Source organism: Bombyx mori, chromosome 3 (assembly GCF_030269925.1).
Source record: "Bombyx mori chromosome 3, ASM3026992v2".
Classification (NCBI taxonomy): domain Eukaryota; kingdom Metazoa; phylum Arthropoda; class Insecta; order Lepidoptera; family Bombycidae; genus Bombyx; species Bombyx mori.
Window position 1 is genome coordinate 14454443 of NC_085109.1, and position 19807 is coordinate 14474249.

The following is a 19807-nucleotide window of genomic DNA, read 5'->3' on the forward strand; positions in this document are numbered from 1 at the left end:
ATGGGTGAACGTGGCGAAAAGTGTTAAAATAAATAAGTTTAAAGCTTAAATAGTAAAAGTGCACCCGTTACACAGTTTTTCTGAAATCAATTTACAGTTTTTTTTTTAATTTTTTTATTGCCTTATTGGCAGACGAGCATACAGCCCACTTGATGGTGAGTGGTTACCGTCGCTCATGGACGTCAGCAATGCCAGGGGCAGAGCCAAGCCCCTGCCTACCGCTTAATACTCTCCACAAGCCTCGTTTGAAGAAGGACATGTCATAGCGCTCGGGAAATACCGTGGAGGGGAACTCATTCCATAGCCGGATGGTACGTGGCAAAAATATCTCTGAAAACGCACTGTGGATGAACGTAGTGGCTCCAGGTAGTATGGATGAACTCTACTCCGGTGGCGGGCGGTGCGATGGTAAAAACGAGATGTCGGTATCAAATATACATACATAAATTATACATACATAATCTGGGATTTATGTAATATATACTTTATATTAAATTTTTGTAGTGCTTTGGTGGATGGACAAGCTCACGCCCCACCCGGTGTTAAGTGGTTACCGGAGCCCATAGACATCTTCAACGTAAATGCCGTCACCCACCTTGAGACGTCATGAGTTCTAAGGTCTCAGTACGGTACAACGGTTGCCCCATCTTTCAAACTGAAACGCATTACTGTTTCACAGCAGAAATACTTAATATTTATATTTATTAATAAACACATGTATAAATTTAATAAAAACCCTCTATTGTATTTGCTATAATTAGTTAATACGAAGTACATTTAATTAATTAAACAATCCAAACTCCCTGTCTAAGCTCGCATTGACTCCATACAATGTAAGAGAAAAAGATTACTCTTACCTTATCTTTTCAATTATCTTTTTCCGTTCGATTGGTCGTATTTATTGGCTTCATTGAGCACCTCTGGTAATTACCTCGGCGAAATAAGGAAAAGTATTATTCGGTGTCTGTGTGTGTGTAATCAAAAGCTTTCTCTGTTATTGGAATTGAATAAAAAGTTTATTGAAATATAGGTTAGATTTTATACAAGTTAAGGATTTGCTCGGCCCAATGGGTAAGACGCCCGGCGTGTCTGAGTAGTTTCAACAAATGTAGTTAAGTCTCGCCTTGTGAGTTAAGTCTCGCTGTGACTAACGGTAATTGTATAAAATAAATGTATATTTTATTGGAACTCCACCATTGTAATGTAGCATAGTATCAAATAATCGAATAACCTATATACATATCTTCAAATGATTACGGACTAGCATAGATTACACGTCCTTACGTATCCATCAGATCAAATAGCCTCGGAATTAGACGCCCTTAGCTCTAACACTAGGAGTAGGCTTAGGGACCCTGGTAGCCATACTCGTTGAACTTGGCAAAGAGCTCGATGTGCAGCTTAGCCCATGTATCAGCCCGCTGCTTCTCGCCAGATCTTCTGATCGGGTTGCGACTCCTATCCGGTAGTAGATTAATTCGCGAAGCAGCTGCTCTTGAGTTGTTAGGTCTCCTTTGAAGGCGCTCAAGCAGTTGTTAGCATATACCAACCCTCCTGGCTGAGCCTTTGCTCGCCCACCTGTCCTAGTGAAATTGCAAAGGCCTCTAGGCCACCAGTAATACCTTAATCATAAAAAAATGTAGATTACCATAATAATGCTTTCAAGTAAAGGTGTGTGTTTTCAATTTGTTTGTCTTTGATAGCTTCAACAATTGCATTATTTATAGAGCGGAAATCAATTTGGATGATTTTTGTCTCGAGAATATTTATTATTTAAACCTAAAGCTTTCAATCTGGTTTCATAATTGTACACGAAATTGGAAAAAAAACAAGATCCCATGCAACGAACACGTTGTTCCGGGATTTATTGTCGTTGACGGCAAATGGTAAGGTAGGAATTAGTTCACAATATAATTCACCATCAGCACCTTTGACATCCTTTTACAGCCCACGCTTTGAATTATTCTACAAACAACTCATCATTAACTAAACGTCATTGTGGACAGTTTGTTTAGTTTGACAGAGCATGTCATTACGCGGCAGTAATGACGGTAAATACTAGAGTTAGACTTCGCCTTTCTGACGTCTGGGCGTTAAATTTTTAAACGAGGCGAATCGTATTAAGCTGCCGTTTTGATTACACCGATGCAGACTTTTGTCCTAGTGAAGTGAAAATGAATCTTAGTTCTCTTCGGCGGCTAACGTTTTAAGAATTCGAAAATAGAACATTATTGCAGTAGTTTATTAAATTCAAAAACAAACATGTCCTCTGTGATAATAAACACGCCAGAAACATGGCTCTAAATTGAATGGAGCGCGAGTATTTTTATTTATATTGTCATTACAGCGATTTATCACTGCAATATCCATGATTTTGATGATTATTTTCAATAACTTTGAAAACACCAATTATTAATTAATGTATTAGACTCTTTGTAACATTAATATAATGATATAGAATACTCCAGAATGAATTAACAATAAAATAATTAATTGCGTTTTTTGTGCTATAATAAGAAAACAACATTTAAAGCCCTTAATCTCTTTTAAAATTAATATTTTAAACAGTGTTATTATAGAATGCGAAACTGAACTACTCTTTTTACTGAATGACAGACAGGGGAGTAATTTCGTTTAAGAAAAATCTTTTTTTTAAAACTAAAGAGTCTTAAGGGTATTAAATAATAAAGGTTTTTCTCTACATTTTCCTTGAAATAGACACAATACATACGATATATTATACATGTATATAATGTATTTATTTATTTAAATCAAAATACAGTTTAGCTTTGTAAAACTATAGCAATTGAGTTGCTCTTATAAAGAGAAACAACACTTAAAGCTATTGCTTCACCATTATTTTTATATCTTTTTATATTTTAATATTGCAAAAATGCTCTTTATATGTCTAATGTTCTAATGTTTCAATAATCGAAATTCTATTTATGTCATCTATAGAAGAATGATATAAATAACATATTAACCTGTTTAAGGATTAATCGTATAGAGGTTACATGTATATTATAAATATTATAAAATAGGATGAAACAGACACTATACTATAAGCTTGAGACTTCGTACTCATTACTTAAGGTTGAAAATGGCATTCAATTTCTGACGTATTGGCTCTGGTAATTATATGACACAAAGTGGTCTATGAATTCGTTCACTCCTCTACGCATTAATAAAAGCAGTTTCCCAACTTTAATTTTAATACAATAATTGCAAACGCTATTCTCCAAACGATACTTTACTTCACCCGTTCGACTTTTCGCTATTAACGTCGATTAGTAAATTGAAGATAGAATTTCCTTTCTTCATCGTAATTTCTTTGTAAACCCTCCTTTTAAATTTTTTATCTTCTGTGCCATTGAATTGTTGGATTAAGTGTATTTTATGTACCCTTTTTATGTAGTTTATGTTGTATTGAGTCGAGATAATTAATGTGACTATCAAAGATTACTGTAACTATACGTGAGACCTAAGAACTTATATCTCAAGGTGGGTGGCGCGTTTACGTTGTAGATGTCTATGGGCTCCAGTAACCACTTAACACCAGGAGGGCTGTGAGCTCGTCCACCCATCTAATCAATAAAAAAAAAAGATTGAGATCAAATACTACATGCCTATTCCAGGATAAATAGTTAATGTTGAATTGTTTATAAACGTGCCTAATAAAATCTAATTGGCTATACGTTTTCATAACATTTATTTAAATCATTTCATTTCAATAATTTTAGTATAACCTAGATCCCTAACAGAGTCTACTTTCTTATTTTTAAATGTTCATTGTAATCGACAGACTTCTTCATAAATGTAAATAACCTATGTTTTGAGATATTTACAAAGAACCTGTTTATAAGAAAGTAATTGAAATTTATCTTTGTCTTGCTGCATTTTGTGGCTGTCGTTTAAGTTTATAATCTCTGAGAGAGCTTTTTGGTCGTCAGCAAACATACATGAGTGGTATAACACATTTGCTCAGATCTAATAGGTAAGCTTTATAAAATAAATTCCCAAGGCAATATAGCTTTTGGGGTAGAATAGTGTGGTGCCTCTCAAGCCGGAACAAGTGACTGCCTTTCGACAAAAATAGGCAGCACCTACCCGCTACGACTTACAATACAGGGAGTATCACCGTAATATGCAAAATGTTACTGTATGAAACGGCAAATTTCTTCGACTCCTCCTCCTTGCGTCGATAATCCTCAGTGCTGAGGGTCGTGGCCTCCTCTAATCACTTTCTTCTACTAGTCGATAACAAAAGACAAGTGGCGTTATGGCTAAACAAGCGTAACCTTCTGTTTAATTCCTGAAAAATGAGATAAAAATTCACGAAAAAAAAAAAATTATGCTTCGACCAACCAATACGATCTGTATATTAATATTATTTAATGCTATACCGCTGCCAAGTTTCTATGCTTTTTTTCTATAAATTGATGGCTATAAACATTTTGAATCTAAATTTCGAAATTTGTGTATTTTTACGCTGTTTTCAGACATATTTCAATGACGTAAACCAATTAAAAATGTAACGAAATGTAATAGAAAAACTTGATCAAGTTTTGGAGGGAAAAGTCGACAGTATCGATTTTAACTTCAGTACAAATTGCAATCTTGCCTGTAGATTTTTTTCTCTTTATTAGAGTTTCTTTTTAAGTAAGCAAAGTGTAAGCAACCGTTGACCGTGCTTTTGTGGGCGCCCTGAGTTTGTTTCACCACTTCTTCACACAAAGACTGAGAGTATTTTTTTAGATAGACGTGGTTGATATTAATTTGATGCTCAACAAGTGATGAAGAAAAATCCGAAAACACGGAGCCACTTTAGTCCCGAGCGTTGTTTGATTCAGAGACACGGAAGAATCTCGAGGGGCCGCGACCGTATAAATATAAATAGAAAATTAAACATTCAATTCTGAAGATATCTAAAATAATGGCACTCCATTTCGCGAACCTTAACTCAAGTTCAAACAGAGTGCTACAGCATAATTGTATAATAAGACGCTCCGTCTATTTCCTGATGAAAAGGGGACTTCAAAATTAACGATTACAAAACGAAGGAAGCATTGTTAACAGGAAGGTCATCCCGGGTCATTTATTACAATGGAACGGCCTCTAATCTCCCAAATATTAGAATGTTAATGTCATTTTAGGAGTCGAATTGAACTCTGTAATGAAGTTGAGGGCTTTAGTTCTGAGGGTCGATCTGTAATGGTTGAATTTATGGCTTTAATAATTTCGGGTATTTGGGTTTATGCGGTAAATTAAGATTTTTAATGTTGGGAATGGTTTTTAATGGCAAAACAATCTTCATAACTAAGTAAATCTGTGTATCGTTTTCAAATTTGTTTTTTACCAACGGTATTCCAATGGAATATATTGATGATCTGCGAGGTAATAGTGAATATTTACGTTTTAGAACACAAAGATTTTCCTTGGTGTGAGCTTCGACCATGAATATCTGTTCGATTCGTATTTTTAAACCCACAGTCTTATCACTCGATACGAATTTATCGGGTGTTTTATACGCTAGGAAACGTATGCCCAAAGGATTGGATTTGCTTTGAAGATTATGATATTTTTGTGTTCCCCTTTAGATGTATTTATGTAACGTTAGGAGCGAAACCGCTAGTTTTCCAGCAAATATCTACTCCCACCCTATATAATGGGTTCCATATGTAGCCTTTGGGGGTCGATGGACTACTTCCTAGACGAAAACAGGTGACGAAACGACTTGTTACCAAGGGACAACCAAAGGAACTATGGTAGTGACATCAGGTCCAATTTCATCGGACATTTCTATAGTACAATAGGTACTAATTCTTAATTTACGCAAAATATATTGTAAGACTAGGATTGAAACCTATATATGTAGATATAGTTTAAAACCCCCACTTATTTACTATAGTTCTGAATTCCTCTGCTCGTCAACATTAATATAAGAAAAGATCGCTATGAAGATATGTATAAATAACAGCCTATTTCTGTTTATTTTGTAGATGAAATCCAAACGAATGCGGGGGCTCCAGATCCCATAATAGAAAATGGAGAGGAGAGACGAGCTTCATCGTCATGGCTGCAGTATTGCCAAGCAGACCATACTGACCACCCACCCCAGTGGTCTCCAGACCAGGGTTTCAGTAGAACTGGCTAACTTCGACGCTCTATGCCTCCATTCGGAATGTAAAAGCAACAAAAGACAGGGCTGGGAGGGAAGTCCATTTTTGAACAGACGAGGAATTTTAGGTGGAGTTTCCACTCATACCACGCCGGTTCTCGGGAGACGTAGTGACGCTGTGAACGAGGGGAGACTATCACAACAATGTACTCCAGTAATGAGGAGAAGGGAAGTGGACAGTCCCGGTGGGTCTCCGATACCTTCGCGGAAGTTCGAAGATGAAGAATTTTGTGATGTGGACAACAGTGTGATTAGCGGATGGCTGAAGTTTCGGGACAACAAACGGGTGAGTGATTCATTTTTACAATCCCTTTTGTTATTTTAACAGATTTGAAGATATGATAAATATAAAACTGTAAAAAAGCCGTTTCGTAACTGTGTATATTAAGGATATTTTTCTCCTAGTTTGTATCGATAAATAGCAAACGTGTTCTATTTAGGTTGATACATTCAATTATGCTAATGTCTGACACGTTTTTGATTTTCATATTTAAAAAATTCACGGACGCCATGTAAATATGAATTAAGCTTCAATCCGAAAAATCTCATGTTAAATATCTTAAATCCATCTAGAAAGATAAATCAATGTAAAATATATCTACAGTAGAAGATATATTATTTGTCTCTTTTTCTTTGGTTGACGTGTACAAGGCATTTATTTATTCAAATATCATTAAAATTAGAATAATAGCATTCAAAAATATTCCAAAATCATAGTCCTGCCAATGCCAATAAAAATGTTCAATTCAAACAACTTTTAACGAGATTATTTCAATTATCACAAAATAAAACTTATACTTAGACACATTTATGGCTCAATAGCAACTATTTAATCAAGTTAATTATCACACCTACATCTGAAAACAGGTCACATTCAGTACCGTAATTATCAGGCGAATGTAAGGTCTGGCTTGATGAAAGGGACTCGGTGGAGCGGAGTGTAAAGTGTGGCTGAAGAGCGCCGGAACTGGGCTAAGGACTTGCCATAAGGAACGTAGGGATGCGGCCAAGGACTTTTTGTCGACGTCGATGATTAGGGTATTAAAAAAATACCTACTGACTGATTACATACTTGAATTATTCTGTAAAAAGTATTCAAACTTGCTGTCTGTGTTGACATATCAGAGATTCGATCTATGTGCCACCGTGTCCAGTAGAGGTTGATTTTTTTTGGAACTTCATAGCAATGGTAATGGTGGCGGAATTCCAATACGAAGAAAAAATATTTCGTTAAAGAACAATTAGATTCATAAATTATCCAAATTGTTAGGAGCAGGACATATTGTAAGCCCTTCCAGGTAGGTTAATCATCCTGTATATTTCTGGGGAGAAGCACTCAGGCATTTCGTTTTGAAGGTAGGATAGCAATTTCTTAATATAGTTGAGACACATACCTTATAGAAGATGTTTAGGTGGTGGTATGCATGATGTGAAAAGAGTGGGGTATGATAATGACGAAAACTAAGTTTTTTTTTTTTTTTTTTATTACCTTTGTAGGCAGACGGGCATACGGCCCACCTGATGGTGAGTGGTTACCGTCGCCCATGGACTTCAGCAATGCCAGGGGCAGAGCCAAGCCGCTGCCTACCGCTTAATACTCTCCATAAGCCTCGTTTGAAGAAGGACATGTCATAGCGCTCGGGAAACACCGTGGAGGGGAGCTCATTCCATAGCCGGATGGTACGTGGCAAAAAAGATCTCTGGAAACGCACTGTGGATGACCGCAGTGGCTCCAGGTAGTATGGATGAACTCTACTCCGGTGGCGGGCGGTGCGATGGTAAAAACGAGATGCTGGTATAATCTCGAACAATTCCTCAGAGCACTCCCCATGGAACATACGGTACAAAATACAGAGGGAACCGAAGTGAACTGTGAGTACGTAGTTTGTGTATGGGACTAAAGAAAAGCATAATGTAACTCTTGATATTTTGTTTCATCTAGTTCTTTCGTCTATATTAAATAATAGAATGTGCAGTCTACTTAGATCAAAGTTAATGTTGAGTGTTAATAAAATATTTCAAGCTAGGCCGTTAACCTGTGATTTAGATACGTAACAGAAATTTTTGCGTTTTAATGAAAAAAAATTTTTCCTAACGATCGTCCATAAACAGTCGGAAATGTGCAATCCAACGGTCGTGTAAATAATGACTCTCATTTACAAATCCCGGATGGACTTGCGACATTTCGTTGTCAACGGTTGACAATAAATCATTGAAGACCCCAATAAACAACGCAATTGTCGATAGCCGTGCGATTTGATGTTTTGCCGGACGTTCCTGACCGATGATTTCATCTGGCCCAACGTTAATCTGACAAATTGAGTATCGGTAATTGCATTAGCGTGTACGTACGGTTTTCTTGGATTAAGGATTCGTTATCGGAGGAAACTTTTTGACTTTTGTGTAGGTCTGGTGGTAAGTAGGTGGTAGGACCTCATGTGAGTCCGCACGGGTAGGTACCACCACCCCGCCTATTTCCGCCGTGAAGCAGTAATGTGTTTCGGTTTGAAGGGTGGGGTAGCCGTTGTACCTATACTGAGACCTTAGAACTTATATCTCAAGGTGGGTGGCGTATTTACGTTGTAGATACCACTTAACACCAAGTGGGCTGTGAGCTCGTCTACCCATCTAAGCAATAAAACATAAAAATAAAAAAGGTCTATGAAACCTATTAAATTGCCGTTTAGTGGATCGAAAGTTTAAGGCATCTTTTTGTTAGTATTTGATATTTCTATCAATCAAAACGTTGATTCATGTATCGTTGTCAGCACCACAGTGATAATTTTTCAATACCCTTCTTGAAGAAGTGTACGGTAGCCAAAAAACTCTTCAAAGGCATTTTGTACCTATTGCCTCTCGGTTTTCTAGAAATAATTTGTCTAAACTCTGGAAAAGACTTCCGCTTTCTAAGGTTCTTAGTCTCTGTCATCCGCTAGGTAGATGAGATTAGATTTGATTGTAGAAGTTGCTTATTAAGTTTTTTTTATACCTTCACTTCACTTCAATCAATTACACGACTCGTTTTAAAAGTTTTTTATTTTATTTTGACATAGTTTTGGTGTAATCAATTTATTTGCCGATCAGTAAAATTAAGAATATCAAAATGAAAACAAAATACGTTAAATTAGCTCCGATAAATGACAAGTTGCTAAATTTGTAATCTAATTGTTTGACTCATTTGACTTCTTTCTCTAGAAAGAAGAACAACGATGTTTTTTCTATCATCTGCTTGCATAGGTTCTTGTCTTGCGAATGATCAGGCATAGCAGAGGGAGCTTGGAGGAGCTTTTTAGTGAGCAATAGGTTAAAAATCGGTTATGTACTTAAATGTCAAATTTCAATTAACTGTATAATGTCTACATATACATTCATTTTAATTATTCACTCATAAAGTGATTGAAAGATTCTCATCTGTCCGTCAATCACTTTGCTACACCGGTACCAATGTTTAAATGTCAAACAAGCAGAAGAATGATCTCGTAATATTTAGAAACCTTTATCATCAGGACTTCCTGCAAAAGTATTATTTTAATAATTCACAAGCAAAGAGCGGATAATTTGTCTGGTGTTTCTTTTGTCAGTTTAAGTTATAAAAGCAAGCGTTTTTTTATTTTAAATAAACTAAGTTAATTTTTGTATTTTTCATTGTTCGATGTGTTTTTTTGTAATCGTAAACATGCTTGTAACTTTAAGCTTTCGACTTAAACTATTAGTTGTATTACATTGCAAAGCAGTAGGTAGTTCTTATTAACGTTGATAAACAACTTGAACTTTCATCTACATAATGACGTCTGGTTTACATTTCTGGTGTAAGTCGAATTCTGAGCTTTATTGGAATGACCACAGTTCTACACTAGACTAGAGATTACTCGACTAGCTTTGCGATAAAATTGGCAAGATATGAAAGCCGATTGGTGCTGAGTCATATATATTTTGTAAGGGTTTGATTAGCACAAATGATACACACCTACTAGATAAATACATTGTTTTAAAAACACCGATTCCATATTATCTATTTAATACGGTATATTCTTAAAAGAACATACGTATGATATATCTTAGATACTAGACCACGGAAAAAAAACCTTAGAAGCTCAGCCGATATCAAAAACTTTAGGCCCCAATCCATGAAAGCATAATACCTCACTTCACATGTACCGATTTGCAATCTACTACTAACATCCGACATTGCCATCTACTGCCTAACCTAAAAATGTTTACTGTCTCTTGCAAATAAAATATTTTATTATTCCCCGCTCAAGTCTTATAGCTTGCATAATCCATTTCGGTTCAACGTCGCATTATATCTGGTTTCCGCAAAATTTTCCGCCCGCCGGTATTGTCAGAATTTTTTATTGAACACTCGTAAAATGAGGATTTGACGTTAAGCCATTCTTTGAACTGTTATTTCCGTGCGATATTAAGAGGCAGCCAATCACATCGAACTATTTTCATTACCATCCACCGCACCGTCCACCTTCGGAGATAGGTATTTAAAGATTCACTTCACTTCAGAGAAATTAACATCATAGTTGGAGTTTCTCCCATCCAGCTCTGGAACGAATCTTTCTGGAAAGCGAAAAATTAAAAAAAAAGTGTGGTGTCGGCCGGATAGGAACGAAGTTCCTTATTAAAAAAATATTGATTTTAAGTTCTATTCGAGGTATAAAGAAAATAAAACTGGAGGTTTCGCAACAACCCACGGTCATTCGGTAACGTGCGAACTTATTGCGGTACACTTCATTCACGGTAGTTTGCATAAGAGTTAGTGTATAACGCAAACGAATGCTCTGAGATCGTGGTCAATGCATGATAAAAAATATGTTATTTTTTGTACGTTATTACAAAGTTAAGTCGTACACTGTGTGCATTACTAAAAAAACCTTACGTTACGGACGTTTTTCCAGGTTAGGGTACCCCTCCGCATCGTCCCATGAGGAACCTCATTCCAAAATCCATATTTCTGTATATATATATTCAAATTCGGTGAACAAATAAAGTCATACTGTAAAATCAAAGAAATTCCAAAGTGTTTGGTACTAGATGAAAAATTTTTCACGTACGAGGACCCGATACAGCCGCTGAATGACATATCGGAACGCATCTCCAACGACAGTGATAAAGAACTCCAATACGCGACGAGAGAATAAATTTAGAAGAAAAAGAACCGAATAGTATGTCTTTTGCGTGATCGTCAAAATTCGGTGTATGCTGTTAAGCTTAATGACTTCCGGCAGTAACAAGCTGTATCTTGTCGCGGTGGTAATATGTTATGCTGCAAGTGATTAGTAAACTGAAAACTTGCGTCATCGCTATCGGTATTTTTAGACAACATGAAATGTTTGAGAGTATTGTTAGGCCGGTAAGAGTAACGCCATCTATTGCCGAATAGTCGAACGAATATCGAAGGATCTAAAACGTTCGAGAAGCACAACGCCATCTATTGTCAGATAACGGAAACACAATACTCGAAATGTGTGGAATATTCTTGATAATTCTAGGGATGTGATGTCTGTTATAAAAGCGTTGCAGAGATGGTACAGCGCAGTCAGTTAGTAATCGGAACTACTCGAAGCGAAACAGCGAACGGATCACCTGAAGCGAAGCGGATGAAGCGAATTGGGAATTTTAAAGTGTTTTTTAAGTGTTCTAAGTGCTAATAGAGTGTTAACTTGTACTTCGGTAGATTTTTTTATTTATCCTGAATGCGAGTATTACGAATGCTGTTTCATGTTGTATCAGTCTTTTTCATTGAAGATGAAGAAAGCAATCTTCTGGAAGAGAAAGCTATTGACGCATTTACAGGCGTTTAATTTTTTTCTTGCCCTATTACCTTAGACAAGCGTACGGCCTACCCGATGCCGAGTGGTTATCGTCGCCCGTGGACTTCAGCAAAGCCAGGAGCAGAGCCAAGCTGCTCTCTAGGTTAAGTTTGAAAAAGGACATGTAAATCATTTATTTAGTTTATTCCTTACAAACTAGCAGTTAAACAAAAACATTTACTATCTCATCGAATATTGTTGCTAACTGGTTATGTACATAAAGATCCTTCTAATATTATAATCTCTGCTGAATCAGACAATAAGATTTCGTAAAACAAAGAACCGGATGCTCCATCAATCCGAGTTAAGTACATGAACTAACAAAACCGTTAACCAAATGAAGCAAAACAGGGGAAGCAAATAAATCAAGACCAAATTAAATCCGGCTAATGTCCGCCAGGCAAAATTAAACTCTATCTAACAGTAGATCTAAAGTATAATTTCGATTGTGTATAATTTCTAAAGGAACAATGTCGTGCAGTGATACGTTTTAACCAAATGAATTATTTATTCAACGCTAGTATTAACATGTCAGGAGGATGTGAGATTTTCGCACGGGATGTGTGAATTGCGGTTTTGTGTTTTTATAATTAATAAAAGAATTAAAAAAGTATCTATATATTAATACGTGAAGCAAAAACTTTATATCCCTTTTTACGAAAATTGCGCGGACGGAGTAGTATGAAATTTTGCACACTTATAGAGAATATAGAGAAGAAGTGCACAATGCTAATTTTTTTTTAAATAATGCATAAAAGGTACATTAAATCAATAAAGAAAACATTACACACACTACATACTATGTATTTGACGCACACACGCATGCATACTATTTATTGTCAAACTTTTGTTCTGGCGTCTGTTGTCAAATTGAGAATAGATTAAATATTGTTTGTCTTTGTTATTATTTTTTATAGTGTAGCCTTGGCGAAATTTGTGATTATAAAAGTATAAAATACAATTATAATAGTGTACAAACTGACGATTTCAATTAATTATAGTCGAATTTCGACTACTGCCGGACCTCTAGTAATTAATAAAAGAATTAAAAAAATATTTTGCCAAATACGTTAACTTTTCGTATAGCTGTAGTTTCCAAAGTAATTGCGCGCCCGCTTTCACTTCTGAATGTCACAAGTGCGTTAAGCTTAGTGAGAAGGGAGCTTTTGAACCAATGGTTTGACGGGTGCTTTTGAATGTTACTGGTAAATTGACGTTAGTAGTACACTTATTTGAAGTATCCTATTCGGTATGGTGTAGCCGTATTGCGTGATGCGGGTATGAGTTGGTTCGCTTCTAAGAGATTGGGGGTTTTGTCAGGTAAACTGTACTATGCCTACTGGTGGTAGGACCTCTTGTGAGTTTACTGGTGGTAGGACCTCTTGTGAGTTACTGGTGGTAGGAGCTTTTGTGAGTCCGCGCAGGTAGGTACCACCGCCCTGCCTATTTCTGCCGTGAAGACAGCCGCTGTAACTATACTGAGACCTTAGAACTTATATCTCAAGGTGGGTGGCGCATTTACGGTTGTAGATGTCTATGGGATCCAGTACCCCCTTAATACCAGATGGGCTGTGAGCTCGTCCACCCATCAAAGCAATAAAATAAAAAGACTGCCCGTGAATAAGGAGGTCTCAAAAGTACGAATGACAAAATTTTATTTCCTAAGTGTAGCTGGGGTTACTACAGAGTGTGTATGTACTATTTCCCTAAAATAACTTACCGTACAAGTTCGTTGACACGGTCACGAGTGACCGCGATAAAGGAATGTCCTTGAAAAAAAATTCTTCCCCATAAGTACATTTTTGCTAAGTTACTGTATTGGTATATATTTTAGGTGTATGTATCATCATCATAATCGGTTGCTCTTGGCAGAGCAGTCGTGGTCATGTGGAATTCTTGCTCATTAAAGCCTTGACAGATGTATTCCACAGTTTGCGAACCGAGGCCCGGCGCACACACTCGTTAAGTGGGGTTTCACCTGATCAGTCCAACGCATGGGGATTCGTTGTATATATACTCGTATATTAATTAAATTACTGCACTATTAGGCATTTCCTGCCTATTTTCTCCTACAAGTTGGACCCGAAATCTGGTCATTTGAAGAACTGGATCGCTGTTTTGTGATACATTATTATGATTTTGATTTCATGCTTCAATGTGGGTTTGTGGTGTACCAATCATTCTATAATATCCATATTTTCTTTTTTTGAGAGGCCTTGACATGACCGAAATCGCTTTCGTTGTATGTATCCGTAATTTCCAAGAAAATATTTATATGAAAGAAGACTCAATGAAGATTTTTAAAAAATCCAATCTTGCAATTAGCCATGTGTGTCAAGACTTGGAAGAATTCAAAAGGAATCATATTTTTAGTCATTACAGTTCTATATGCACAGAACAAGCTAGCAAAATATTTAACATTTCAGGATTTTAGCATTGCCTTTAATTTAAAACCACAATTACTTTGCACACAGAAAATTTTGCTTCAGTTAAACTTACATCAGTGGATATACATACAGAATTTCTCTGACTGAATTTTGATGTATCTATGGATTTATTGTATAAGATGACATATTGTTACGCGCTGGGGTTCGGGATAAATAAAATTTAATCAAAGTACAAACTTAAAAACTGTATTCAACACTTAAAACACTTAACAAACACTTTAAAACACTCAACAAACTCTCAATTCGCTTGTTCCGCTTCGCTTCAGGTGATCCGTTCGCTGTTTCGCTTCGAGTAGTTCAGATTATTCACTGATTGCGTGCCATCCCTACAACGCTTTTATAGCCGATACCTCATCCCTAGAATTATCGAGAATATTCCATACCTCTCTAGTAGCAGTTTCCACTATCTGACAATAGATGGCGTTGTAATTCTCGAGCATTCTGGATCCTTCGATATTCGTTCGATTATACTCACACTGCTCTGTTATATCCTAACAACGAAGAAAAAGTAAATGCAGTCGATGAATTAATGATTAAAAATAGCGTTTCATTGACGCGTGTCTGAGGTTTGCGAGGGCGTTAATCCACGCTCGCTCCCAGATCCGGTTATCTCCAAATTGAAATTTGCTGTTTTCACTCCCGCTGCTCTCACAATAGGATTTACATGACGAATGTCTCTCTGCGATCTTCAATGGAGATTCGTACGGGATTATTTAGCGGAAGGGTTTTAATATATTTCGCTTTGGTTTACCCTGATGCCATGGTTTCCGAAACTTTTGGTAAGTAAATAAAGCATAAAGTGTACTACAGCAGTATTCCGAATCTGTGGCAAGGTATTTATTATCTGTTTGGGATGGGATCTCTGTCGAGATATATTTTTGTATTTGGTTTTCTTAGCGTGATACATTCTTGTCACACTGTTTGTGTTTGATATGATGTTGTTATATCTCTTTAAATCTTTCGACAATTATGAGTTTCACTCCGTGGCTTCGTAACTTTTTAAGGTTTAAAACAATATAATGAGATGCCACTTGCGATTTTATTTTTTGATAGAAATTTTTTCACTGGTGGTAGGACGTCTTGAATCCGCACGGGTAGGTACCACCACCCTGCCTATTTATGTTGTGAAGCAGTAATGCGTTTCGGTTTGAACGGCGGGGCAGCCGCTGTAACTATACTGAGATCTTAGAACTCATGTCTCAAGGCTCCGGTAACCACTTAACACCAGGTGGGCTGTGAGTCGTCCACCCATCTAAGCAACAAACAAAAAAGTCTTTAATTTGTTTTCATTTATTGAAACCAGACATGACCGCTACCTCTGAATGAATCAAAATACTATCTCATAGACCTAACGAAAATATAATACAATATAAATTCCAATATACATTTAATAAAACAGCAGAATCTAATAACGCACATATCCAGCAGTGCCCCATGTACGTTGTCATTACGGGACCCCGAATAGAGGGACAACTAAATTATTCTCATCTGTGGACCCTGCGGACCCCATAGTGGAAATAATTCTTCATTGAAAATTACTAGTTTTTAATGCATGTAGCGACAATAGTGTTTGATTGTAGAATGTACGTGTGTCGGCTGTTAGTCCCTTCTGTGGTCCACTGAGGCGGAATAAGGGGTCCGAATTAATTCCTGATAATTTGATGGGTTTTTATTGCTTTAGATGTATGATTACGGGCTGATTAGACTATTAGAGAGCTTATGAAGGATTTCCTTGATGGACGAATAATATCGTGTAATATCTATATAATACATAATAATATATATGTTTTATTTATTGCTTAGTTGGTTGGACGAGCTCACAGCCCACTTGGTGTTAAGTGGTTACTGGAGCCCATAGACATGTACAACATAAACGCGTCACCCACCTTGAGATATAAGTTCTAAGGTCTCAGTATAGTTACAACGGCTGCCCCACCCTTCAAACCGAAACGCATTACTGCTTCACGGCAGAAATAGGCAGAGTGGTGGTACCTACCCGTGCGGACTCACAAGAGGTCCTACCTTAGTTTTAAATTTTGTTAGCGGCTTGAATAAGGCGGGGTATTTGCCACCAATCCGGCTATTTGTGCAGCGAAGCTGTCGTGCCTTTCGGCTCACGATTGTAATAGCCTTTGTATAATACAATTGCGACTTCGATCTTGTTTCTTAATATAAGCAGAGGTATGATTTGAGAATAATTAAAGACATGAGTGGATGAAGGGGGTATGATGCAATTTGTTAATTTGAAAACGGGCAACAAACTTTTGTTACTTGTATTTTTCTTCGTACAGACTTAGATACGGGCCTAACTTGCAAAAGTCAGTACTCAACCTGTCACCTAGCACCCAGGTTTGCTTAGAATCAGAAAGAGATCAGCAGTGGTTCTTATCTGAAGTGTAGAAGTAGTACTTGAAACTACGTAAAAAGGTCGTAGTCTGTGGCTATTATAGAACAGATGATTTGTCAGATGCCTGAATTAAGCTAAACAACCTTTTTAAGATATGTTGGTGTATATGAACAAATTCGAACAAAAACATTTTGAGTAACAACTTGCCGAGTACTGTCATCAGCATCATCGCTCGGTGGAAGATCTCTCTGTTTGCTTCTTTTTCTTTCCTACCTAAGCTGATGGTCTAGAGAGACTATATCAGCGTCACCGGGCTAGTAGGTGAGCTCACGGGGCTGACACATCTGACGTTGTTGCTAACACGAACCTTAGTAAGGGCCGTGCTTCTCAGAATCTACCACCGGATCGGAAACGCACCGATAATTTACTCACCGAGCCCTTCGTCGCAAGTGAAGGGTTCGCCGAAAACGATGACCGGTAATTTCTTCCAAAAGTTCACTCAGAGTGAGTCAATAAAGTACTATAGTATCAAAGAAAATCATAAGAACTTCCACTACGTTTCACCACTAAGTCTACAACAGCGATCTGCCCCAATCGATTACACACACCATTAGAATCACTACTGTGCCCCCGAACGTCTCATCTTGACGCCAAAAGAAAGATTTCTTCATATAAATGTAAATGCCAGTACGGGGGTGCGGAATTACCCGCCACGGATCACAATGGTGTTTGATTTGGGCGTTCTGTGGAATTTTATAGGCTTTATTTCATCATTTGGATTTGGAAAAGTCGCTGACTGCTACGGAATAAGGTTGGTTCTGTTCTCTTCTATTATTGCCTTCGAAAGCTGATAAGCACACGAGCCAATGGTCATCGTCATTCATGGACGTTAACAATGTCCAGTGAAAGGCCAAAAGCTGCCTGGCGCTGAAGTCTTTTGGTAGTTTTACTAGACGAGACGTTTACAGATAATGATTCCGTATCAAAAACTTAACACGTATTTGTGAAAGATGAAGGACCATCAATTAAGAGATGTGGATCATTTAAAATATGTTTAAATATTATTTCTGTTTCCGAAAAGTTCGCGTGTACCAAAACTGGGCTTCCGTAAAAGTAGCAGTAATTTGAAACGCTTTTTTCATAACCATAATTTTCAGCAAATTTCCTAAAACCATATTCAGTTAATATATTCAAATTGGCGGTCATTACAGAAGTTTTCATGATAATTTTGAACTCCGTAACTTTTCTTTGGTGTTGTGATTTTCATTTGTGTGATCATGTGTTCATTTACTGTGTTTTAAGGTTTGTGATTTATAATAAATAGTTGACCGACAGACTTCGCAGTGCCTCAATCGATAAACAAAAGACCTAAACTTTTGTATAAAATAAACTTTAAACAAAGAAAAGGAATTCATCCGACGGGGGACACCTCAAAGGAAAAACAAAATTGTTATTTTTATTTAATTCCGGACATTTTCATATTTATCTACCTTTTGAACCTTTTTTGGACTTCCACAAATAATTCAAGACCAAAATTAGCCAAATCGGTCCAGCCGTTCTCGAGTTTTGGCGAGACTAATGAACAGCAATTCATTTTTTAAGTATAGACTAGCAACTCTCTCGACTTCGCATGGGTGAATTGACACGACATTTTAATGAAAGTACCTTATAATATCTAGGACTTTTTGTAAGATTTGTACAGAAAGCTTTAACTTTCGTGAAACCTTTAAACCTCAAATTCACTCTCATCGAGAAAAATTTTGGTAAAATATCAAAATGGGTATACGTTTATATTTAATCTGGCTTAAGAATTTTCTTACTTTGAAAATGACCGACTTCCATACGTTCATAATTTATTTTACTTTCTCAGGGTAAATTTTGTAGAGATCTTTGGTGACAGCTTAAAAGACAAAACTGTCAAAACTTTAACTTTTGAACCCCAGCATCTGACTCGTTTCAGTCGCGAAGCAGTCATGTGCTCCGGTTTGATGGGTAGATACAAGACAGACGTTGGAAAAAAATGAAATCGAAACTCTAATATTTTGTACTCTTCAGTTTCTGAACATAAAAATGTCAGCGAGCCACGACTGCCATGACACCAAGTTCTCTTTCAAATTTAGCCGTCAAGAGCAACGCATCAATTTTATAGAAATCTAGCCGTCAAGAGCAACGTATCAATTTTATAGGTTCTTTATAAGAAACCTATAAAAGTGGGGGTGTTTTTCAGGATGTTATCAAAATAACCCTTCTACTCATATCTGTTCATTAAATATTTATAACTACTAATACCATGCACCCCACGCTTTTTTTACAATAATTTTGTAAGTCGTCGTGGCCTAAAGGATAAGACGTCCGGTGCATTCGTGTGTAGCGATGCACCGGTGTTCGAATCCCGCAGGCGGGTGCCAATTTTTCTAATGAAATACGTACTCACAAATGTTCACGATTGACTTCCACGGTAAACGGAATAACATCGTGTAATAAAAATCAAACCCGCAAAATTATAATTTGCGTAATCATTGGTGGTAGGACCTCTTGGGAGTCCGCACGGGTAGGTACCATCACCACGCTTATTTCCGCCGTGAAGCAGTAATGCGTTTCGGTTCGAAGGGTGGGGTAGCCGTTGTAACTATACTGAGACCTTAGAACTTATATCTCAAGGTGGGTGGCGCATTTACGTTGTAGATGTCTATGGGCTCCAGTAACCACTTAACACACTTGTGAGCTCGTCCACCCATCATGCAATAAAAAAAATATTTTTTTTTTTCTTACACTATTTTTAATTCGATTTTATTAAAATTTATTTTCTATTTTTTAGTTGGATTTAAAAAAAAAAAAAAAATTCATTTTTTAGTTCAATTCCAATATTTTTTTCCGATTTTTTTTTTAAATATTGTATTGTCGTCGGTCCTTAATAAGTATACCAAATTTTGAGTTAATCCGACGTTTTGAAGGGGGTCAAAATAATGTTAAAAATTTCCGTTACATACTAACATACATACGTCTGAAGCTA

At 36.8% G+C, this 19807-nt stretch overlaps 1 protein-coding gene across 1 annotated transcript in view; it reads left to right on the forward strand.

The window, feature by feature from the left end:
- Window positions 1–19807, forward strand: part of LOC101738846 (uncharacterized) — a 474148-nt gene that overhangs the window by 23240 nt on the left and 431101 nt on the right. Inside the window, exon 2 of the mRNA XM_021348311.3 lies at window positions 6000–6464. Coding sequence (XP_021203986.2) covers window positions 6045–6464 — 420 coding nt within the window. The 5' untranslated portion in view covers window positions 6000–6044. The remainder of the gene's footprint in view (window positions 1–5999; window positions 6465–19807) is intronic.